The sequence below is a fragment of the Stenella coeruleoalba genome (genome assembly GCF_951394435.1).
Source record: "Stenella coeruleoalba genome assembly, chromosome: 12".
NCBI classification, from domain to species: domain Eukaryota; kingdom Metazoa; phylum Chordata; class Mammalia; order Artiodactyla; family Delphinidae; genus Stenella; species Stenella coeruleoalba.
The window spans coordinates 77,791,079-77,815,734 of NC_137158.1; the positions used below are offsets into that span (position 1 = coordinate 77,791,079).

General features: G+C 43.2%; 2 protein-coding genes across 5 annotated transcripts in view; one reads left to right on the top strand and one right to left on the bottom strand.

The window, feature by feature from the left end:
• The window catches only part of OPRM1 (opioid receptor mu 1), a gene marked incomplete at its 3' end in the record, with an annotated part of 159,030 nt that overhangs the window by 67,497 nt on the left and 66,877 nt on the right, over nt 1-24,656 (top strand). The gene's annotated exons all lie outside the window — the stretch shown is intronic.
• IPCEF1 (interaction protein for cytohesin exchange factors 1) overlaps nt 14,360-24,656 on the bottom strand; it is a 124,622-nt gene continuing 114,325 nt past the window's right edge. For all 4 annotated transcript variants that reach the window (XM_079939054.1, XM_079939053.1, XM_079939052.1 and 1 more), the window contains one exon: nt 14,360-15,974. In XM_079939054.1, the coding sequence (XP_079795180.1) occupies nt 15,759-15,974 (216 nt within the window). In that variant the 3' untranslated portion in view covers nt 14,360-15,758. The remainder of the gene's footprint in view (nt 15,975-24,656) is intronic.

Here is a 24,656-nt window from a genome sequence, read left to right on the forward strand (position 1 = left end):
CTACTTTTTGTTGTTTGTTTCTTTGTGTTGACTTTGTCCCTGGCATAATTTTCCACTCTAAGTCGAACAAGTCTCCTACGTATTGTGTATGTTTAAAACGACAGAACTATTGCTTCTTCATTTGGAAAAAAAAAAGATTCAATCTTTTATCACACACCCTTTTCAAACAAACGTCACAGATCTCTCCGTGGCACGATCGCTATTTTGGGTACCATCACCAGCTCTCAGCATCGTCCGACCAGCCGGCAGCCCAGTGATGCTGCGGTTCGCCCCCCCTGAAGCCAGGAGCAGCGGCTGGGATGGAGCAGAAGCTGCCTGTTAACGCCAGGGCCTTGGAAGCAGTCGTCCTCCGTCCAGGTAAGCATTGGAAACACCCAGCTTTGCAACAGGAAATGCTCCTCAACCTTTTAGAACCGAGTCCGGTACTAAGGCTGACGTCTCTCCTACAACAAATAAAAGCGAGAGGAAAGGAAACAAAGGTGAGAGAAGGAGAAGTAGGAGGCCCGCACGGCCTCAGCCCACGCTCCTCCGGAAGAAAGCCACTCACCTTTCCAGAGGGTTCTGCGGGACAGAGCTGAGCGGCATGCAAACAGCAAGAGGGCTTTGGCCTTATTGTGAATTTTTACACGTCATTGTCATAACATTTATTTACGGGTAGTTATTTTGTTTTATTTTGTTTTGTTTTTGTTTTTGTTTTTTGCGGTACGCGGGCCTCTCACTGTTGTGGCCTCTCCCACCGCGGAGCACAGGCTCCGGACGCGCAGGCTCAGCGACCATGGCTCACGGGCCCAGCCGCTCCGTGGCATGTGGTATCTTCCCGGACCGGGGCACGAACCCGCGTCCCCTGCATCGGCAGGCGGACTCTCAACCACTGCGCCACCAGGGAAGCCCCACGGGTGGTTATATTGGTATTTAATTTTTTGTTTAAAGAGAGGAAAAACCCCTGTGTTTTCCTAGTGGAATGAGACGGCTCAGAATGGTAGATTTAGGCAATTTTAAAACATTGATTAGTTCCCTAGAGACCAAATATGATCAATCTGTTCTACGTGTTGTGTGTCAGTCCACGGCATGGAGCTGTCACAGTGTTACTGCAGATAATGCATATGAAAAATTATGACATTTAAATAAATAAATAAATTCTGTCTTCTCCCTAGTGACAGGCTCCATGGTGGCATAGGAAAGGCTTGGACCAGCCACAGTGCCCGATGTTTCTGAGCCACCTGGGCCTCATATCCAGGCCTCCAGGGCCTCTCAGCTTTGGCAGGGACACACGGATGCTCTAAGACGATGAAAGCAGTAGTTGGAGCCCCATTCAAACTCTTCCCATTGCACCCTGATACTGGAGCAGTGCCAAGCTTCCCCACTGAATCTAGACATGCCCTTTCTTAGAGGAAAATCAAAGCAGGTGTATTAAAAACACCGGGATAGAGGGAAAATGGAAAGAATTTGATATTCAATATTCCCTAAGGAAGAACCAATATAATCATAAGAGAAAAATTCAAGCTCACTGGACTTTCTTTTTTTTAGTGTTGAGTATTTTCACTATTTTAATTTACATATGGAAGGTGGGGAACCACTATCTTTTGCATGTTTAGAACCTATAAAGACATAATTCAGTTCTGCCCATGCTGAAAGCCTGAGACATTACACCCAGCAAGACCTGGTTGGTCACGTGGGAGTGACTGAATGAATTTGTTGGGACCTGGTTATCATAAAAGAGTGAGAAGCCATATCAAAGGGCTCCTATGCACAATCTTACCTGTGTCACAACCTGTCACCAGTGCTGTTTTCCTGGGATCCTGCTTCTCCATCTCTCTGTCACCACTCCCCCCTGCCTTCCCCATTCCTGACTGCACCAGAGTTCCATTCTGAGGCTGAATATTTAATGTGAAAAATACTCTGCCCAAGGTAGAAGGACAGAAGTAGAAATGAGAGAAACCTCTATAGGAATTTATGACATTCGCCTACCCTGGACTCTTCTAGTAAAACAATGGTATCAAATTTCAGCTGAATAATGTAGAAAGAGATGCTACATATGTAGCCAAGTGATTCTGCAGACGAAGCTCATCTAAATCTCTCATGCTGACCTTTTGCTCCCTCTTTAGAATGGCTAGGGGACCTCATGTCCCACCTAAACCTTCAGCCACTCAGCCCCTTTCCTGAGTCCTCTTCCCCCACTGGCCCAGCAGCCCCATCGACAGAGGCCAAGCCACATTCTGAAATGTAGGCACAACACAAAGGTACAGCTCCTTAGATTCCAATATGTGGGGAGTGCAATGAAAACCGCTACTGCTTTTTGGGATCCACCCACGCGATGTGGATGGAGTGAGCTTTGAAGGGGTTCCCACCTGTTCGCTCACGATAGGAAGGCAAAAGAGTGAGGCAAGCAGAGTAGTAGGTAGCTGCCCACACCTACCTGCTGAGAAAAGTCCCCACGACTAGTTGGGAATATAAAGGGCACTCATTTTAAAACTCTTATAATGATAATAAAGATATAATATGGATATCGTGAACATTCATCAAGTGCAAACTACAGATGTTCCACTAAGTGCTTTATAATTATTATGTCATTTAATCTTGACAACAACCTTCTCAGGCAATACCACTGCTATCCCATTTTGCAGATGCGGAAATCAAGACTGAGAGATTATATTCTCCTTAGTAAACCAGGGAGTGAATGATTTCAAAAGTATGCTCTTAACTTTCACATTATACTACTTCTTTCAAAAATTATTTCCCAACATTCAAATGAAATATAAATAAAAGCCCATGATTGGAAAAATAAAGCTAGAGGTGAGCTTATGGTAAGGAGAAGAATTACAGCTATTTACAGTGATAAAAAGAATTAGATAAGAGTATATTTACTATTTAAAAACGTATCTGTCGCTGAATATGTTTATTTTCTGTGGCATGTCTTGTGCAAGATTAATGAATTATTTTATGGTTAAATAAAGAGATATACCTTTATATATTCAGTTCTTTATGCCAATAATTTTATTTTCTAATGTTAGAAATACTTTTTTCTGTAATTTGGACAGACTAATTTAAACAGACATTAATTAGCAAGTGCTCTATAGCTGGAGTATTGGGGGTTATTGGAAATTCAAAACAGAAGATTCTGGTCTGTTTACAGTCTTACTCCAATCATCTTACAAATCCAAATGGGAGTATATGATCTTTATACATACAACACAGAATGGTACAGATTTAGTCATAAATCAAATAATATAATACATGTGTTAAGTGCCATGAGAGGTCAAAGAAAGAAAAACCATTTCAGCCAAGTTAGCCTGGAAAAGTAAGTAGGAAAATGTGGGTAAGATAAAGCGAATAAGTGTGGTGTGGAGATCAATGGATAGGATAATGTGACATTGGAGGCAGAGGGATTCGCAGGAGCCAGGTGCAAAAGTAGAAGTGACTCTTGTTAAAAACAAGGCAGGGGCTTCCCTGGTGGCGCAGTGGTTGAGAGTCTGCCTGCCGATGCAGGGGACACGGGTTCGTGCCCCGGTCCGGGAAGATCCCACATGCCGCGGAGCGGCTGGGCCCGTGAGCCATGGCCGCTGAGCCTGCGCGTCCGGAGCCTGTGCTCCGCAACGGAAGAGGCCGCAACAGTGAGAGGCCCACGTACTGCAAAAAAAAAAAAAAAAAAAAAAAGTCAAAAGGCTCAAAATGGAGTCGCTTGTGCTAAGCCACATGTCACCCAACCAAGACTGAAATACAGATTTTGCTCTCCCAGAAATGGAATCTTAAACCAGTCACTTAGGAATCACCTGATCAGCATTAATAGGTAATCTCCCTGACAAATCCCCGCTCTCCTCTGTAAGGAAGGTAAACTTGCAATAACCAACCCACTTTTCTGCCTAGTACAACTTACTCATCCTGCTCCCCTCTGCCTACAACATCTCTTGCCTTGTAGAGCTCTTTGGAGCTCCTCTCTATACGCTGGGTCGGATGCTGCCTGACTCATGAATAAAGCCATTAGGATCTCTGAAACGTATTCAGCTGAATTTTGGTTTTGAACTCTCTGAAGACCCAGAAGTCAGTGCCAAGACCCATCTCGCTACTGAAAGGCCCTGGAACTCTTGAACAACATACAGTATTCATCGTGTCCAACTACCATCAGGCATAGTGCCGAGCACTAGAAAGAGAGCCATAAAAAGACTCCATCTTCTCCTTCAAGGGGCTCAGATCCCCGTGTAAAAGAATATTAAAGCAGCGTCTGTAATGGTGTAGTAATTAAAATTCTGAGCTTTCGAGTCACTGACCAGGTTTAACCCCTCACCCCTTCTACTCACTAGCATTTTCTTAACCTCCCTGAGCCTGTTTCTGCGGGGGCATAATCATTAATAACTGACATGAGGATTAAATTAGACGATATGCAGAAAGTTTTCAGTAAAAAAAAAGTGACAGTTATGTGGCTTTTGATAGTGTTAATATTTTAGAGTGTCTTCATACAGAAGTGATTCTCATCCCAGTTATTAATTTAAATCATCTGATTATTTTCAAATAAAAACTACCAATGCCTGGGCCCTGCTCCAGATGAATTATATCTGTTAAGTGTCTGGAGGTGGGCCCTGGTCATCAGGACATTTTAGAAGTCCCCAGGTAATTCTCATATGCATGCCTTCCAGGTTGAACACACAGAAGAGACCTTTGGGAGCTTTGCCCACATGCTTGGAGGGCAGGGAGACAGCCAAGGTGGGCATCCCAGAATTGATGAGTCCTGCCTTGTGCAGCAAGTATCAGAATCCCGCAGAAAAGATGGGAAACGTATCAGATGTGTAACAGACATTGGAGAGATCATGAGCAAGGTTATATTTCTCCCTTAGGGGACATAAAAATGTGTCCCCTTCATGGTACATCTCCAAGTCATTGACTTCTCCCCTTGCAATTTCTTGCCTCTTACTTTTCTTCCAACTAGGAGCAAACTACAAACAAGAAAATACACAGAGTTCAGCAGCTGCAACGGAAAAGGACAGCAATCAATAACAGTGGCCCCTTGAGGAGTCCCCTGTCCATCTTCGCTCTGACCATGTTCCCTCTCTCTCATCTGGTCACTGGAGTGTCAGAAAGAGCCCCTAAAGTGGAGGGCGGGGTATACACTGGGAACATGCTTTTTATTTATTTATTTATTTATTAACACCTTTATTGGAGTATAATTGCTTTACAATGGTGTGTTAGTTGCTGCTGTATAAGAAAGTGAATCAGCTATAAATATACATATATCCCCATATCCCCTCCCTCTTGCGTCTCCCTCCCACCCTCCCTCCCTATCCCCTCCCTCCCACCCTCCCTCCCTATCCCCTCCCTCCCACCCTCCCTCCCTATCCCCTCCCTCCCACCCTCCCTCCCTATCCCCTCCCTCCCACCCTCCCTCCCTATCCCCTCTAGGTGGTCACAAAGACCAAGCTGATCTCTCTGTGCTATGCGGCTGCTTCCCACTAGCTATCTGTTTCACATTTGGTAGTGTACGTGCGTCGATGCTACTCTCTCACTTCATCCCAGCTTACCCTTCCCCCTCCCCGTGTCGGAACACGCTTTTAGTTTAGAATTGTCCTGAAGGAAAGAAAGGGTGTCATCATGGCTGCAGCTGCGTCTAACACAGCCATCAGTCTGTAGTAGGCTAATACATTTTCAGAGAAGCAGTCAGAGTAGAAAACACTGAAGGACCCCGGCAAGTGTGGGTAGCCACTTACATCAGCTCCTAACGCCTAGCTTGCTAGAAATTTAATCAAAAGCTTTGCATTTTCTCCAGTGTTTATAAAATGAAAAACATGATGTGCAGACTGAAATGGCCAGCAACAAGGAACACTGATCCCACGTGTTACATTTCCCGGTAAGGATATCTCTTGGCCAGAGTCACACTTGAACCGGTCCTAACCTGCAGGAAGTTGGAGAAACCAGCGTGCAGACTCCAGTCACGACACTCCAGCTCTCAAAGAAAACCAGCACCAGGGGCCTGAAACATTGATATGCAAGTCACTCTCGGGCTGTGAGTCAGTTTCTTCTTGAAGCAATTAGCAGTTACCGGCATTTAGTCAGTGAGCAGGGCTCAGGCAGACAGACACTGACAGTCCGTCATTATCACAGCAAAAGAACCACAGCTTTCATCCTCCCCAGAGGAAGTAAGGTTTTTAAGAACTCCAGCTTTCCATCTCACACTCTTCCCAGACCTATGATTTATTTCATCATCAACCTTAAAAATAAAGTTCAGCCATTTATTTATGAGGGGCTGCTCACAGAAGGGCCTCGCGAGAATCACAATGCAGCCTCAGAAAACTGGACAGAGAAACAGAGATTTAATAGGTCAGCTCCCAGGGGGCGCCATCTCTACCTTCAGCCCAGTTGACTACAGTCTGGGAAAGGGCACCCTTTCTTCAAACTTCCTGCAGACCGCTTCCCTTTCGTTACACCCTGATCTCTCAGCTGCTGTCCTGGTGTGGTCAAAGCGATCGTTATTTGTCACATTCTGATTATAGGCCAATATCAGACCCTGGAGAAGCACGAATGAACAAATGAGCCATTTCTGCTCTCAGCTCTTGAGTAGCAGAACCTCCGGTGTTGTCGGAGCTTCAGTAACGGAGCCAAAGTCAAACTGGAGTCACAGTAAATCCACCTCCAGCCACAGCTTACTGGGCATCAATTGGCCGACGCATCCGTCTACTGGGTTGCTTAGTGCTTCTTCTGAAAGGGATGCTCTCTGATGGGTATGAACATCAATACAAAGATCAGGTTCTCACACATTATGCCCTCTCCCAGGGGTAGATCCTCAAGCTTCTCCCCCAGGCCTCTTTGTCCTCAGTGTCACTTGGGCCACCCCTCTCTCCACGCAAACTGGATAACCAGTCGCACTGCCGGAAGCTCTGACGGAGGTTTGCTGCTCACCACTGGCTTTCAGAGTCACCCGTAAGTGAGATGGTAGGGCAGCTGAACAGTTCATTTTTGGCTTGAACTAACATATAAAGTCAACCCACCAATTACCTAGGTTCAGGCATTTTCCTCTTCTGTCTGACAATGAAGACTTCCCATGGGGTCAATGTTACACTAAGGGAGATGACTGTGCGACAGTGACAGGTGGCCGAGGTGTCCGATTCACCTGCTTATGCCATTTCCTTGTGCCCCCTCGAGCTGCTTAAGCCCAGCCTTGGATGTGCCCCTTCCATTTTACAAGAAATTACTTCTGGGCCACCCTGAAGTTATGTCTCACAGCACTCACCTCTTGATGGTTAGTTCTGGCTGCAAAGCCAGCAGATACGCCATGGCAGGACCTTGGTCCAGAATCCTAGGGACCTGTGCCGGGACTCTCATGTTGAAAGCTGTCATAGACTCCACGTTCTTTCTTTCTGTGTTGTATAAATCTCTACTACCATGGGAGCTGCCAAGTCGTATAGCCCAAGCAAGAGAAGGACTGCTTGCACCACAGCCTATTCTCACTGTAGAGCCCATTCTTGTTCTGGGCTCTGAAAGCTCTCCCTGTCACTCAGTGGATAAAGTCAGAACAATCCTCCCAATTACAGGATGTGTTGCCTTCAAAACTTGAACGGTCTCACCAAGCATAATGCTTCTTTCTTATTGGTAGTAGTCTAAGGTATGATAAGTTACCCTTTGCTTGAGATGTCCTGGTTTTCCCCAAGCAATTGGACCCCTAGATATTTCACATATTTAGTAAGATTTTGAATCTTTGACGGGTTTATCTATCACGCTCTGGAGTTCCTGTGTCAAATCATAGCCTCTGAAGCACCTGCCACTTCTTGTTCATCAAGTTTTTATTGTTTATTACATGATGTCATCGATATGGTAAATCAATGTGATTTTCTGTGGAATGTTCCAATGGTCTGGTTCCATTTTAACTACTTTGTGACAATAGCAAGAGATAAACATAGACCTGGGGCAAGACCATAAATGTGTATTGTCATCCGTCTCCTATAAATGTAAAATGAAGGATATTGAAGAGTCCCCTTACCCAGCCAAGGTCTATGTACTTGAGGCTGTAATCTGCTCTAGTAAAGGGACCACGTCCAACACCGCAGCTACAGTTGGGGTTATAACTTGGTTAAGTTTGCAAGGATCCACCATAATTTGCCATGATTCATCTTGGTTTTTCAGGAGACAAACTTGTAAATTGAATAGGTATGAGTGGGAACCACTACCCCTGTACCTTAAAGTCTTTTAGGGTGGCGCTAGTCTCTGCCATTCCCCTTGGTTGCAATGTTGATTTTCATTTACTATCTTTCCTGAAGAAGGCAGCTTCAGGGACTTCTATTTGGCCTTTTTTTTTTTACTACAGTAGCTATTACTGGTCAAAGAACTGACATGAGAAGTCTTCCAGCTGCTAAGCATGGCATTTCCAATTGTACATTTAGAAATAAGAGGGAGTTCCCTGGTGGTCCAGTGGTTAAGACTCCGCGCTTCTACTGCAAGGGGTGTGGGTTCAATCCCTGGTCAGGGAACTAAGATCCCACATGTCACATTGTGTGGCCAAAAATTTTTAAAAGAAAGAAAGAAAAGAAAGAAAGAAAGAAAGAAAGAAAGAAAGAAAGAAAGAAAGGAAAGAAGGAAGGAAGGAAGGAAGGAAGGAAGGAAGGAAGGAAGGAAGAAAGAAAGAAATTAGAGGACATAGGCTATTTATCACTTGGCGTGTATATGCCCCGCCCCTCCTGTAACCCATTGGCCATATTATTTGGGGGTGGTTCCTGAGAATTTGTACCCTGTATCCAATTTCCCTTGAAGGTATTTCTACATGTTGTTGGCTTCCCATGTATTTTTGTCGCTGGGGTACCATTTTCTATTAGCAGTCTCCAAAGACCCATACGGTCAGCAGCAGACCCAGGCTGTCACTACGTCCATTCCAGTAATTCTGACTACATTTGCTTGTGATTCTCAAGTGCTGCCATCTGGCCTCGGCGTTAATTGGCCACGGCCACCCTGGTTGAGAATGAGGGACGTGACGTCCTGGCTAAGTGGCTCTCATTTAGCTGAGGACGGTTTTCTGGAAATGGGGGACGCAGTTAAGTGCAAATCCTGAGGCATGAAAGCTCTGGCCAAGTGAAGGGGTCTGGGCGGGCATCCACGGTGTCCACGACAACCACCTTTGGTGCTAGGATAAGAACTGGCAAAACAGCCAGACACCCTGTTTGCCTGGGAATTTTGTCCCTTCCCCACACCACCTGCTCTGGACAGAACTGCCGACACACATTCAGCAGAGACCTCGGTGTAGGCAGAGTGCGTATGGCTTCCTCAACCACGAGACGGGATAAACCAGCAGACCAGCATCCGGGAATTACCTGTAAAGATAGGCTTGTTTGGGTGTTTTAAGAGAAAAGGCAAATATAATACTCGGATTGTGATTTATGAGGACCGGGGCCTATCGAAATTCTATGCCTGTCAGTACATTTGAACACCATCATGCTCTCACAAGAGTCTCTGCGACTCTCATGGGAGAGAAAGCTGGGACTCGTCCAGAGCCCTCAGCCAGTCTGACATGGCACAGAGCAGCTCATGAACCTAAGATTTTGAGGCCTGAATTATCCTCTGCATCATGATACTCAATTCTCAACAGTGACATTCTAATGCTTTGTCTTTAAATGCAGGTATTATTAAAACTTGATCTGATTGTGAAACTACTGTACCTGTCAAACCTGTGTATGTGTGACTTTAAAAACTAGAAAACTTTTCCCCTTTCTCCTCATAAAGATGGAATTACTTTCCCTGTGGTGAACATACTTTGATGAAACCAAATTCAAGCCACATGGTATGACAAAGGATTTCATGCTTGTCGTGAAAATTTAGATGTCCTGGAATTTGTGGAAGAAATTGATGGTTCAGGGGGACTAAGCAGGATATTTGAAATGGAGGTTTACAGTCGGCAGAATGATGACCATGAATCACTGGACCTGAGTCTATGTTACAAAGGGGAATAAAGGTTGCAGGTTGTATTCAGGTTGCTAAAACAGAGAAGCAACCTGTTGCTACACTATCCAGGTGGGCCCATGTAATCCTAGGGTCCTTAAAAGAGTCAGTCTGATATATACACTACCAAACGTAAGGTAGATAGCTAGTGGGAAGCAGCCGCATAGCACAGGGAGATCAGCTCAGTGCTTTGTGACCACCTAGAGGGGTGAGATAGGGAGAGTGGGAGGGAGGGAGACACAAGAGGGAAGAGATACGGGGATATATGTGTATGTATAACTGATTCACTTTGTTATAAAGCAGAAACTAACACACCATTGTAAAGTAATTATACTCCAAAAAAGATGTTAAAAAAAAACAAAACAAAAAGAGTCAGTCTGGGGACGGTGTGACTAGAGAGAAAAGGTATAGAGAGATACCTTGCTGCCTTTGAAGATGGAGGAAGAGGCAAAGAATGTGGGTGACCTGGAGAGGGCAAGGAAATGATTCTTCCTCGGAGGTTCCCGAAGGAACACAGTTTTGACCACACCTTGATTTTAGCTCAAGGAAACTGGTGTCAGACTTCTGAATCTACAACTGGAAGAAAACACAATTTTCAAGCTACTGCATTTGTGATGATTTGGTACAGCAGCAATGGAAACGAATGCAAGATTGTTCTAGAAATCAAGAACGTACTGTATCAATGCCTTTTGCTAATCTCTTTGGTCTAGAATAATTTTTACTGCTTCCGTGTGGGAGCCTGGACAGATTTGGTGGTGGCAGATGGAGGAAAAAAAGGATGGGCCTCAGCATGTAAAGTGAAAATTTGGAGAGAGAGAGGAAACAAAATAACACTTTGTGTAGACAGCAAACAAGGAGGTGTGAATCAAGTTCAGTGCAGGCTAACTTCCTCTCATCAGTGGATCCAGCAAAAAGGCAATTTATTATCTACTTCAATATTTTCTTTGTTCCTTTTTCACAGAGATATCTTACGTATTTTAAGGAGCTTATGTGTTACTGGTTGTAACTTTTATAATCTTCAAATTTTTAAGATTCTCTAAACAAAATGTGGGTGCCTAGTAACGAGTCAAATTGTGTGCACCGACAATTGTGAAAAATATAAATATCTCGATACGAAGAAATCTGTAAGCTGAAGACCATTGGAGGAGGCCACATCAGTTGTTGTGGAAACAGATTTCCCAACGTAATTAAATCTTTTCATTTAATAATAAAAACATCGATCGTCTCGAATCAATTATTTTGCGGCTGCCACCAGAGGGCGCTATAACCCTTTGTAGACGATAAAAGCCCAGCCATGCCACACTTCCCAGGGAGTTTTTATTTTGAGGAAGCAACATTGCAGGGCAGAAAACGAACACCACTGGGACATTTCCAATGTTTTCCAGGTCATTTTACTAGATCTATTTTCTCCTGTTTTTATTTTTATCTTACAAGTCATCCTCAAGCACACAGAGCAGGAGAAATGAGTCATGTCTCTTTTTTCAGTTCGGTCAAAGAGGGTAGAAGACAGAACAAAGTACAATGAGCTTGAAGGTATCATTCCTACATTAACATCTTGCCCCCAAACACCATGCAGTGCAAAAAACGTCACATCCCCATCATGCAAGGGCGTTAAAATGGTGGTTTAAAATCCTGGGCTTAAACGTGAAATAGATAGCTAGTGGGAAGCAGCCGCATAGCACAGGGAGATCAGCTCGGGGCTTTGTGACCACCTGGAGGGGTGGGATAGGGAGGGTGGGAGGGAGGGAGACGCAAGAGGGAAGAGATATGGGAACATATGTATAACTGATTCACTTTGTTATAAAGCAGAAACTAACACACCATTGTAAAGCAATTCTACTCCAATAAAGATGTTAAATAAATTAATTAATTAAATCCTGGGCTTTATTAAGAGATGCTCGACGTCTCCCTGGGGCATGCTTCCCCTTTGGACTCAAAGAAATATCAAAACAGGGCAGTGAAGTCTTCTCACAGCAGGAGAAATTGAACTATTTTTTAAAATATCTATAAATATCTATTTTTTTCTTCTTTGTTTTCTCTGTGGTCTGTGGTGATGTGAGGAAGAATAGAGATGTGCAGAGGAGGTAAGAACATCACTTCCTGTCTCACAACATAGAGAAACACATAGAGGTTCGTTATCTTGTTTGCTGAGACGAGCAGCTCTCAGTGCTGGGTGGAAGGATGGCCCATCCCCAGTCCATTTCCTATGCGTGGCTAAAATCTAGTTTCAGGGGCTTCCATTTTTAGTGACATATTACAAAACCATGGGCAGGACAGTCTCCTCACATTTCTAGGACTCCATTCCTCTTATAAGTGTACAAAAAAAATTGAAAGGTGAAATACATTGGAAAACCCCAATCAAATATCAAATTCTATTAGACGAAGAAGAGATGCATCCTAAAACCTCAACACAAAGTGACGGTTGGATGGGCACCTTGTGTGCCTAAATTACTCACTCAATCGTCTGTGTGGCCTCATCAAAATATTATCTTTCAATCAGAGTATCGTACAAAGAGGTGCGTGTCCATGAATTTAAATATGGCTGGAATTGGTATAGCCCCTCTCTTCAAAAGACTTAAAAGTATCTGGATCGTCTCTATGATATTGTTTGTGACTTAGAGGCTGTCTGAGGAAATTAGCATAATTACATGAAAAGGAATTGAAAGGAAAGTTAAGGTCCTAACCCTTAATCACTAAGCTCGTCTCTGGCATCTCCTGATACGTTTTAAAAGGAAAACAAAATAAATGGATCCCTTCCATCCAAGGATCTCACAGCTCCTAACGAGCAGTGTACTTTACAGAAGGAAGGAAAGGAAGCAGAGTGATGTTACACCCCAACCCACAGCCAGCCCAGCAGCAGGTCACTGCAGGAGGGACAGTAACCTTTCAGGCCATGAGGAAGAGACTGTACTCAAGGAAAAGGGGCCTTTGGGTTTCCAGTGGATGACCTTGCAAAAGCTACCACGGCCCTGTGCCCATTGCAGCGCGATGGCACGTACAGTCCAGGTCCAGCTGCTGGGTCCCCGCAGCCACCGCACAAGGCAGAGGCACAGGGAGGAGGGAGACTCATGGCAGCCGTGCCCCTACTTCCTAGCACAACGTAACACAGAGTGAAAGCATCCTCAGAAGGGAAGTCACAAGTGAGCAGGTGAGTTTGGTCTAGAAGAGCCGGGTGCGAAATCGTGCATCTCAGTTTAACTTTCGTTCGGGAGGTTCTGCATAGTAACTGTTCCAACTAACAAAGCAAAAACATCTCGACGAACCCGACTTTGAAAAGTGACTGAAAAGCTAGACTGAGTAATCTCACGGATCTGTTTTGCCTTTAAGTTGGAGTGGTACCAATGGACTTTAAAAGGTCAGTTAAATATGTATTCATGAAAAGTCAAAGTAAAGCGTTAGAATATATTTGCAAGCCCTGGCCAAAAGCTTTCGAAGCACTTCACTTTAGGAAAAACGGGTTTAACGTTTATAGGTTGGTGCTGGAAACCAAAGAGAAAAAGGTAGAAGAATGCCTTATCATTCCATCCTTTCCTCTGCGATTATTTCTCCTTTCCTCACCACTTTGGTTACTTTGTGACTCCTAAACAGTCCACCTAATTATGGGAAGAATTAGATGCTGCTAATTACAGAAAGAATCGATGCTGATTTCTAGAGCAAAGAGATTAAAGCACCGGCCTTCAAACCAGAAACTTCAGGGTCCAGTCTGAGGACCTGAATGTTTGCTTCTCTCTGTGCCAACAGCACACTCACAGAGGGCCAGGTCCCCTCCTCTGCAGGGTCTGAGCCCTGCCCAGTGCGCTCCAACTGTTGCAGGAGCACCTGAATGTTTCCTGCGCCAAACTGACTAGCATGGCCTTTCAGAAGCTTCTAGTATTACAACTTGCTTCCTGGGTTTTTGGGTTTTTTTTTTTCCTTAATGCTAAGGTTGTTTTTTGTTTACAAAGTATTAAGACTTCTTAGTAAAGCTTAGGGAAAATTTCAACAACTATTTCCATTTAGTTCGCAGATAAAATTCAGGGGGTTATTTCCATTTGAATGTCAAGCCACACACTTTGACACTATAAAGCCAACGATGTTGTGTTGACAACTTGCTAGGGGTTAGGCCAAAATGGGTCTTTCATGGGTTTCGGTTATTCTTATGGTGAGAAGTATTCATGGTGATTAGTGGGTGAAAACTTTCCTATTGTTTCTCTAATAAAATGAGTTCTCTTAAACGGTAAACCCCAAAAATTCTATTCATCTTCCATCAAAAGACTGCATTAATTGTGCTTCCTCTGGTTTAGGATACGTTGGCATAAATGGCATAAAACTTAAAGTATATTTACTAGAAGGGATAATGTAAGAGGGAAGTCCTTTTCTGGTTAGGAAGATCGTTTACAACAGATAGAAATCTAAGCATTCTGGAGAGAGAGAGAAAGAAGCAGAGAGAAAAGCCAGAAAATAAAGATTATTAATGCATGCCCTACATTTATCCCACAAGATCTCCTGAGCATTCCTCAGACATTATAGTGCAACATAATAACTCCAGTGAATCAATAGTATTCCTATTTTTCTCAAGCAAAAAGTATATACTTTGAAACATATACTGAATAAAACATATAATGTCATCTTTTAAGACACTAGTAATTTGAACTTCTATAAATATTCTTAAATAACAAATATATTATATTTAGCTATTCACATAGGACACAAAGTGACACACAGACATACAAAAATAAAACAGTCATGTTTTAACTCTTTTGCTGTTTCTGTTGGGTTGATTTTTTTTAGATACTAAAGATACTAAAACAATTCAGACACCAGAATCATCTTGTCAATATTGATCCTAGGGAATCTGGATGTACATTTATTTATTATTTACTTATTTATTTACTTATTTATTTATTTTAGGCCATGCTGCACTGCCTGGGGGATCTTAGTTCCCCAACCAGGAATTGAACCCGGCCCCTCGGCAGTGAGACTGCGAAGTCCTAACCACTGGACCGCCAGGGAAGTCCCTGGTTGTACATTTATACTGTGCATAGCTACCACCCCCAAGGGCAAAGGCAGTAAACATTCTTCGCTGGACATATTACTATGTCCTACAGTGGTTTAGAAAATCTCAGAGGGAACAGAGGTGTCCAAGTGTAATGAGAGAGTTTTCTTTAGCTGTTCTGTGGCAAGGAAACATTAATCAGATCCCTTACCCAAACTGGATAAAGTCTGAAAATATTAAGCTGTCCTTTGAGTGAGTGGAATATAGGACACGCCTCCTCCTTGGGCGTTCCCGCACACCATTTGCTATGAAGTATTTCTCAACACGTGGAAAAGGCACCACCATTCTGGACCAAAGGCAAGCGATTTGGGTTCCACAATATCACATCTGTCCTGCCCCGGTTACTGCTGTAGATAGCATTCCTCCACTCAAAAGATGACTTAGGGAACTCAGCGACGCTACCAAATGGGACATATACATTCTTCTTTTGGAAAACAGAGTATTTCTATGAAGAAGTATCCCTGGTAAAAAGTGATCTTTTGTCCATGGAATGTTGTCATTCTCTTGAGAGCAACAAACAGAGGTGACAGTTCTCACATCCCACCTAGAACTTAGCATGGCCGGGGGCTCCCAGAAGGAACACAGAGACCATTTGCTCAGCTGGACTCCATCCCTCCAGCTGGAATGGAAGCACTGAAACTGCTGATGCAGCGTCAGTGTTTGTCTTCACCCCAGTTGCATCCCTAGAGGAGGAGCTGGTGCTTCCAGGAACCGGCTTTCAGTTTTCCTTTATAAGGAAAAATGCTAAGCTACTACAACGTCGTGAAGAGTTGCTTTGGGGTAAGATGCGGGGGGAGAGCATCCTGGCTTGTTCTCAAATAGAATTTTCAATGCAGGCAGAGGAAGGTGGTTTCTCGAGTCCCTGGAGGGAGCCTTCGGGGGTGGACGTAGGGGTCCTCTGCTGTTGATGCTGCTGGTAGATATCCTGGATGAGCAGGGTGTTCATGACCTTCCACTCCCTGTATTTTCTGGCTGTCAGCTTCGGATCATCCAGCAGCTGGTTAATCATGGCCAGGTCATGTTCTTTACACTGTCCAAGTAGAAAAAAGAGAGAGAGAGAGAAGGGAGGGAGAGAGAGGGAGAGAGAGAGAGAGAGAGAGAGAGAGAAGAGAGTGAGATGTGGTGACTATCTTAATTTCAATAAACCATCTTCAGCCCTTTTACAAATAAACTCACATATACCTTGACTGTAAAATTATCAAAGTGTTTTTACATATTAATATTCAAGTCCCTACAACAACCCTAAGAGATATGGCAAGACACCCATTTACATAGGCTGACCACAAAGAAGGTAGGCATCCCACCCAAGACTTAGGGGAAGAACTAGGCATATAACCAAGGTCTCCTATGTCGCTCTTCCCTGATCAATCCACTATTCCACACTACAGTCATATTTCTATCTCGGTGTGAGCTTTATTCCTCCTGGAATGGATAATTGTATAATCATGCTGTTAACCATCCAAGCTTCACTAAGTAAAGCTGGGACATAGTACTTTTCCTAAGACATAAGTCAGTACAAAAATATATCTTTTTAGAGACAGAGATAGAGATAGAGATAGAAATAGAGATAGAGATAGAGATATATATTGGATCTGGCCCAACACTGAAATAGCCCACTTAAAAACTCATCAGTTGCCTTATGCTTTGCATATATCTTACCCTTTTTCCTTAAGAAAATCCCTTTATCAGGGAGCTCATTATATTGGGATAATCCTATTCCTTATGCCTTGATCCCAATACATTCTATCCTTACATAATGAAATAAATAAATAAATAAATAAATAAATATATATATATATATATATATTTTTTTTTTTTTTTTTTAGGGATTTCCCTGGTGGCACAATGGTTAAGAATCCACCTGCCAATGCAGGGGATATGGGTTCGAGCCCTGGTCCGGGAAGATCCCACATGCCACGGAGCAACTAAGCTCATGCGCCACAACTACTGAGCCTGCACTCTAGAGCCCATGAGCCACAACTACTGAGCCCGTGGGCCACAACTACTGAAGCCCATGCGCCTAGAGCCCGTGCTCTGCAACAAGAGAAGCCACCGCAATGAGAAGCCCGCGCACCGCAACGAAGAGTAGTCCCCGCTCGCCACAACTAGAGAAAGCCCGCGCACAGCAATGAAGACCCGATGCAGCCAAAAATAAATAAATTTATTTTTAAAAAATATATATCTTTTTATTTTCTATTAAATTATACCATTTTTAATAAATTTCACACATTTAATATATACAGAATAAATATGTAGGCTATCATTTTATTCAAAGAAAAGACTATTAAACTTCCATCCAAATAGTGCATATTTCACTGATGCTAGTAGACAATCTATTCATATTACTTCACCTGCCTCCTCTGTAACCAATGACACATTTCCAAAATGTCTGTCTCAGGTTAGGGGATTTTTCTGTAGTCAAGGAATGGAGTGAAACATAAGAGGTATCAGCCGCCACATTCAAAAAAAGATCTCTCAACCTGACACATTTATCTCAAATCTATTCCTGTTCCCTTCATCCCTGTGCACATAATCCCACTTTCGGATACAAAGTCCACTATATCACACTTGACCTGCTGCTACAGCCTCCCAAGTGAGGTTCCTGCCTCCAGTCCCCACTTTGTATCCACCCTCTGCCCGACAGTGCAAGGGGTTCCCCTAAAATTCCAAGTATTCTTAATAGTTCCCCTTCATGCCCAAGGTTCCGCGGACATGAGCCCATCCTCCACTTCCTTCTTCCTTTCCTCTCTAAGAGTGTTGATGTGGATTTTCTCCCCGACACGCTGCTACTTCATACCCCCCAGGATGTGCCGCACAGAGGACCTTCTTCACCTTCCTTCACTGGAGGACTCTAATTCCTTGAGGGACCTTCACATGGAACATTTCCCAGTTGTTTTTTTTTACTGGATTTTACTACAACTCATAAAGGTATACTCACTTCAGGCATCATGCTCTCCAAAAAAACCTCTGAACCCCCAGATTGAACTGAGAAGCTTTTTGTATGTTCACGTGCCTTCCAATGCTGGGATCCAGCCCTCTTAGAACTTACCATGTTACGCTGAGATGTTCATGGCTCTGTCACGCCACCTATTCTAAAGCTTCTTAAGGAAGGTGACAGGGAACATATTTTATTCATTCCTGTGTTCCCTGTACCTAACACAGTCATGAATGACAGGCAGACATTCAATGCCTGTTCATTACTGAACTAATCTCTCTGCCTAGATCCAGGTCAGCACGTGCTAAATATTCACAACTGTGCTCACGGGTCAAAGTTCAAATTCATGACCACTGCCATTAAATGCACTTTCACTGCTATCCAATCATTGTGTTTTCTTATCCCTTTTCTCTCCCCCTCTCCCAAATGACTATTTCAAAACTTCTCATTTCTACTCAAATCTCCTCCCCAATCCTCCCTTGTAGCTGATGACCCTGCTCTTTATTTTTTTGAGGAAACGGAAACTATCAGAAGAGTAGTTCTCCCAAGCTCCCAGCACCTTCTACTACATCAGCACCAATATAAGCTGCCTTCCTTCCTGTTCATTTGGGTGAAGTATCTGTGCTCCTAGCGAAGCCCGATCTCTCTACTTGTACAAGTGCTTCCTCTCTCGCATTCAAGAAATTCACTTCCGCAATTCTCCCCTCTTTCCTGTGACTCGTCAGTCTCCTGTCTCCATGTGATCATTCTCACGGGCGTACAAGCATGCTCTCATTTCTCCCATCGTAAAAGCCCTCCCTTGAGCCCACTTCACTATTCCTGCTAACGTTCAGCTCTTCTCTGCCTCCAACGTCCTTGCGCCCGTTCTTTCACAGAATGTCTCCAATCAGGCTTCTGCCCCCATCCTTCCACCAAAACTGCTCTGGTTAGGGCCATCTATGACCACCATGCTGCTAAGTCCAATGATCAATTATTCATCTTCAACTTATCAACAGCATCTAAAACTGCTGACTACTCCTTCTTGAACACCTTCTTCATGTTGCTTCTGACAAACTTTCCTGAATCTTCTCGTCCCAGAGTGACCGCTCATTCTCAGCCTCCTTTGCTGGTTCCACCCAATCTCTTAACACTGGTATGCCCCAGAGCTCCAGATTTAGCCTATTCTCTGTTTTATTTACCTTCGTGCTCTTGGAAATTTCACGTACTCTCTTCCCCTCTCCCTACACACTGAGAGTCCCAAATCTACCTTGCCAGCCTTACCATCTCCCTGAACACCATACTTGTTGATCCCTTCAGCAGCTCCATTTGGGCGTCTCCAATAAAACGTATCCAAAACTTACTTCCTGTTATTCTCAATACCCCCATCTACTCCCAATACGTACTGAAACCTGCTCCTACCACAGTCATCCTCAAAGCACCTCATGGCAACTCCACCTTGCCAGTTGCTCAGGCCAGACACTGGAGTTGTCCTTGACTCCTTCTCTTACTCCCAACGTACCAGAAAATTCAGATGGTTCTACCTTCGAGATATGTCAAGCTATGGCACAGGTCTGTTGAGCACTTTCCAAAGGCTTCCTATCGCACTCTGAGTTGAAGCCAAGGTGTTTGCAATGTCAGCGAGGCATTACAGGCTATGATCCCCTGCTGCCCCTTGGACCCATGGCTCTGCTCCCCGTCTTGCCTCCCCACCCCATTCCAGCCACACTGACCTCCTTACCCGTCCTTAAATGGACCAGGCACACCCCCATCCCAAGGAATGTGCGTTTTTGTCCCTGTTACTCGAAACATTCTGCCTCAGGTAGACTGAAGGCTCACTCCCTTTCCTTTTTCAGATTTTACTCAAATTCTATCTTTTAAAGAGGCTTCTCATGCTTATCCTAGTTACAAATCAGTCCCTCAACATTCCTTATTCCCCTTCTCTCCTATTTGCTATCAAATGTACCATCACCTAGCACACTACCAATTTAACGTATTTATTTTGTTTATTTTTTTCTCCACCTAAATGTAAGCTTCATGAGGTCAAGCACTTTTGTCTGATATATAGCCAGGTGTCTGAAAGAATGACTGACACACAGTAGACTTTCACTAAATACCTGTTGAAAAAAATGAATACATCAAATAAGAAGTGAATGAAAGAACTAGTCACCCATTTGCCTTTTAACCTCTTTTGCATCATGAATGCTATTTAGAGTCTGAGGAAATTCTCTCCATAAACGGACAAACAAACAAACAAAATATATATATATAATTATATATATGATATACGTATTATTGAATATATCTGTACTATATCTACATAATATATACTATGTTATATAGATATATATTACACATATATAGGTAGATACAGGCATAGACATAGACATAGACACAGACATAGATATATCCACACATTTGCATATAGTTCTAGGGATTCTAAGAACTGGCAGCATGTATTTTATCCAAATGAGGTATCTGCTGATGCATGATCCCAAACATTAGTGGCACACAAATGTATTTTCTGTCCTCTACAATTAGCTTTAACTTACATTTTATTTGGGGTGTTTTATTACATTTTCTTCTTTTCCTACTTCTAGATTGGTCAGAATAATATGGATTTCGAGGGAAAAGTACCACACATATAGTAATCTGAGTGGTGAGATTTATAATTTGACAGCAAGAGAGCAAAGGTGTGGTGATAAATGGAGATCAAAAGATATATTTGGGTTTCAGGAAGGAGAGAAAACTGTGCAGTAGGAAAGTAACCAAAGAGGGATATGAAGCAGGTTGGCCAGGACCCAGAAGCAGAGGGAAGAAAGGTTAGTTAATAAGGGGGTAACGAGGAAGGATTGCTGGTAGAAAGTCAAGCAGGACCAAGAGAGTTTTCTTTCTTCTCTCTGAGTTCTCCACATCTCTACTTCCAAAAACAATCTTTTCCGAAAAAAAAAAAAAAATGCTTTCATTCTCTAATATTACCATAGTTCTATTCATGTGAAGTTACTTAAGGAGTGTTACTTTGTTCTTAAGAAATTTTGATATCTGTGCAGAGAGAGATCCTAATATTTTATTGAAAAAAACTACTAAATAAGATCTTTGCAGATCAACCAAATTTGGAAAATTGATTTTTTTAAGGCAAAAATGAATTCATCACCACTCTAAAGGGGATAAAAGGTTTTAGGAAAGGGTCTCTTCAACTAACACTTCTCAAATGGTTTTTAGCTCTAAATAATGCAAATTTCTTACCATTCAGCTCAAGTCCGTGTTAGTTCTTTTATGGATAAAAGAAAAAACTGTAGATAAGAATAGAGAGGAAGGAAATTAATGCAACAACTTAACCCCCTGAGCTCCTTCCTTGACTCAGCACCCTGGGGTCAACAGGCAACACGCAAAGGCCCTGCTCCTCCCCTATAGAGCAGCGGGCTCACTGGATGCTTTGAACCACTTTGACAACATACTCCTGGCTTTCTGGCAGGCAGGCAGAGTCTGGTAGGGGTTCTGAAAAATAATGTACTTCCATTCTTCACTCCAAATATTCAGTACATGGCTTGCCTTAAGACCTAAGCACTGGAAATGTGTTCTACCAGAGCAGGTGGGCAAAGAAGTGCTCGTTCCTCTTTTGACACAGGCAAGAGGAATCTTGGGAGAAAGTTTCAGTTGGACCCATTAATCATTCCATTAATCATTCATTTAAAAATAAATACAGGCTTAGCCAAAAGTCCGGGGATGTGGAGCTATCAGAAACTCCTAAAGGTCTAATCTAAAGGCCTTTAGTGTGTGACAAGATAGTTTGCTCAACTTTCTAAAAGAATTTCCATGAAGAGCATTCATTCCAATACAGTCCCAGTGAGAGGATTTTTCTTCATTTCTGGAATGTGCCTATTACTAATACAAACATTATTATTCAAACAGTTTCCTTGTTTCTGCATGAAACTGTTCTTTTTGCTTGTCCACACTCCGGCTTTGAAGTATTTTTTAAGTAAACATTTATATTGCAACGTAACACACATAGAGAAAAACGCGCATACAAGGTTTGTGCTTGATGCAATTATCACAAAATGAACACATCTGTGTAGCCACCATCAAAGTCAAAAAAGACTTATCTCAGAAGCTTCACTTGTGGCCTCTCCCAGTGCATATTCTCCCCTCCCCCTCAAAGGCAACCACTATCCTGACTGCTTTGAGTTTTAAAGACAGTTAAAATAATTCTGATAGCTTTGTGACATGAATGAACATGATGTACCAAATAATCTTTCTCTGATGAATAGGTTGATGTGCTTTTTCTCTTTTTTTTCAACAAGGTCAATTTCCACATCATCATGTCCTCCTCGGAGGTTCACAGGACTACATAACATGGGGTACATTTCATCAGCCCCAGCGTAAGGGATCTGTGGAAAGGTCTTCTTTCCAGAAATGTTCAGAGAGTGCAGTTCTTCAGCTGGGTGGGGTAGAGAGCCCCTGAGATGGCCCCAATGTTCCTTGCTCCCCGGTACTCATGCCCTTCTGTAATTCCCCTCCTTGACTGCAGGAAGGCTGACCTAGCTACTTGCTTCTAATGAACAGAATACTGTAAATGCGATGTGATGTCACTCCTGAGATTGGGGTATAACCCACCCTGCTCGCTCACTCTCGCAGCTTTACTGCTCTGCAGGCAGCCAGCTTCTATTTTGGGAACTGCCCTATGAAGAGACTCACATGGGAAGGAACTGGGGGTGGCCTCCAGCCAACAGACAGTGAACAACTGAGACCCTCAGTCCAACAACCTGCGAGGAACTGAATCCTGCCAACAACCACGTGAGAGAGCTTGGAAGCACACCCTCCCCCAGTGGAGGAATGAAAACTGATGCCTGGATTACAGCCCCAGCTGATGCCTGGATTACAGCCTTATAAGAGACTCTGAAGCAGAAGCACCTAACCAAGCCACACCCAAATGCCTGACTCACAGAAACTGTGAAATGATGAATGTCTATTGCCTGTAGCTGCTAAGTTTGTGGGTATTTTGTTGCCTAGCAATAGATAACTAATACCTGGGAAGAAAAGAAAAAGATGCTGAGTTCCTCAAGTCTGCGGCCATAGTGCATGGAGAACAAGACATCACAGAGAACCAGCTGCGTCAGTAAAACCTTTGAATTCTTTGTACAAACCTGTGCTCCCAGTTTCCAAGCCCCTGGCCATGGTCGGATGAAGGTCCAGAATCCTGAGTTTCCTGCTCTTTGGAAAGCTGAGACCACCGTCTTTCTCCTTCTAGAAGTAGCCTGAACTGTCCGGGCTCTCCTTAGCCTCTATTCCCTACTTCTCCCAATGTGGGCTGCAACATTTCATCCACTTTTATGCATCTGCCTAGGCCAGCTCCTCCTCCTTGAATGCACTTCCTTCTCTTCCTGATTTTCTTCATCTCTTATGATGGGCCAGTTTCAGCATCTCCATGGCATTGTCCCTAATGGCCTCAGGTAGGCAGCTGTTTCCCTCCTCTGGGCTACCAAAGCTGATATCAACTATAGCACTTATCACATCTCATAGCGATTGTTTTCCTTTATGTTTCCATTGTCCAGTGGGGTCTTCTCAGTGGTCCCAGCGTCCTAGAGTAGTGCCTCATACATAGTAAGAGTCGGGAAGTATTTGTTCAATAAAAAATGTATTCACTCGTATCAGTTATCGCAGATAAGACAGTAAAATCCCAACACAGTACGGCATATTACACTGGATGACCAAACACATTCATCAACTCTGTAAATACTACGGAATAGAACATATTTGACTTTGAAATGAGTGCTAGTGATGTCTTTCATCATTAAATGCTAGGGAATTTCCTCTACATTTGGGCTTTCTTTGTATAAATAAAATACACCTTTGCCTTTTATTTTTCAGCCTTATTTTTACAAGGCTTTTAGGGGGCTTAGGTCTTCCACTGACTCACTGGGACATCTGACTGAGAGTCACTCCACCATCTTTTGTAGCCTTGTCCTTTTGATTGCTGCTATTTCTTCCTGGAGAGGGATTCAAATTCATGATGCAAAAGGACATGTACAAAACAGCATTAAATTGCGGGTCTACAAGGCTTTCCAGAATCTATAAATCTTCTGCTAATTCAGGACTGCTTTACCAAGTATTCTGGCCTCTACTTGTTTGTGCTATAATCTAAACGTGAAAGCGGGATGCTTGTGTTATAAAGAACCATTTTAGTTATGGGAGGCCATGAACACAGCTTCAGTACATCCTGTGCCCTGTCCCTTATTCTCACTGTGAAAACATCTGCTCGTCTGCTACCGTGAAGTGTCTGTTTCCCACTGCCCAGCTCTCATGGTGTTCTTGGCTCCAGACGCAAGAGCTTAGCATCACGTAAGCCTGCTATATCTGAAATGTAGGAAGTTTCTTCTGGATATAGTCTAAAAGAACGGCACCCTTTAATGAATCAGGCAAAATCCCAAGATCTTATTAAATTTTACTGTGTATTCTCACCAGTTGACTATCTCAGGCTCTCAGCAACATTTATTATTCCAGGTCGTAGGGTACAAAAACAAATTACACATGATCCTTGCCATCTAGGAGCTTAGTATTTGAAATTTTACACCAGAGTGAATGCAAAAATCAAGGCCTATTGCAAAAACAAAACAAAACAAAACAAAACAAAACAAAAAAACTGCATTGGGTGCTACTGTGTGAATTTCCTACTGTTTTAAGAATGTCAAGGGTCAACTCACCCTATAGAGACTGTATTGGCTTTTACTGCCTTTCCCTACCCTCCACCCACACATGTGGTTAGCATAAATCATTCTACAGAACCAGCATTTTCTCACGCCA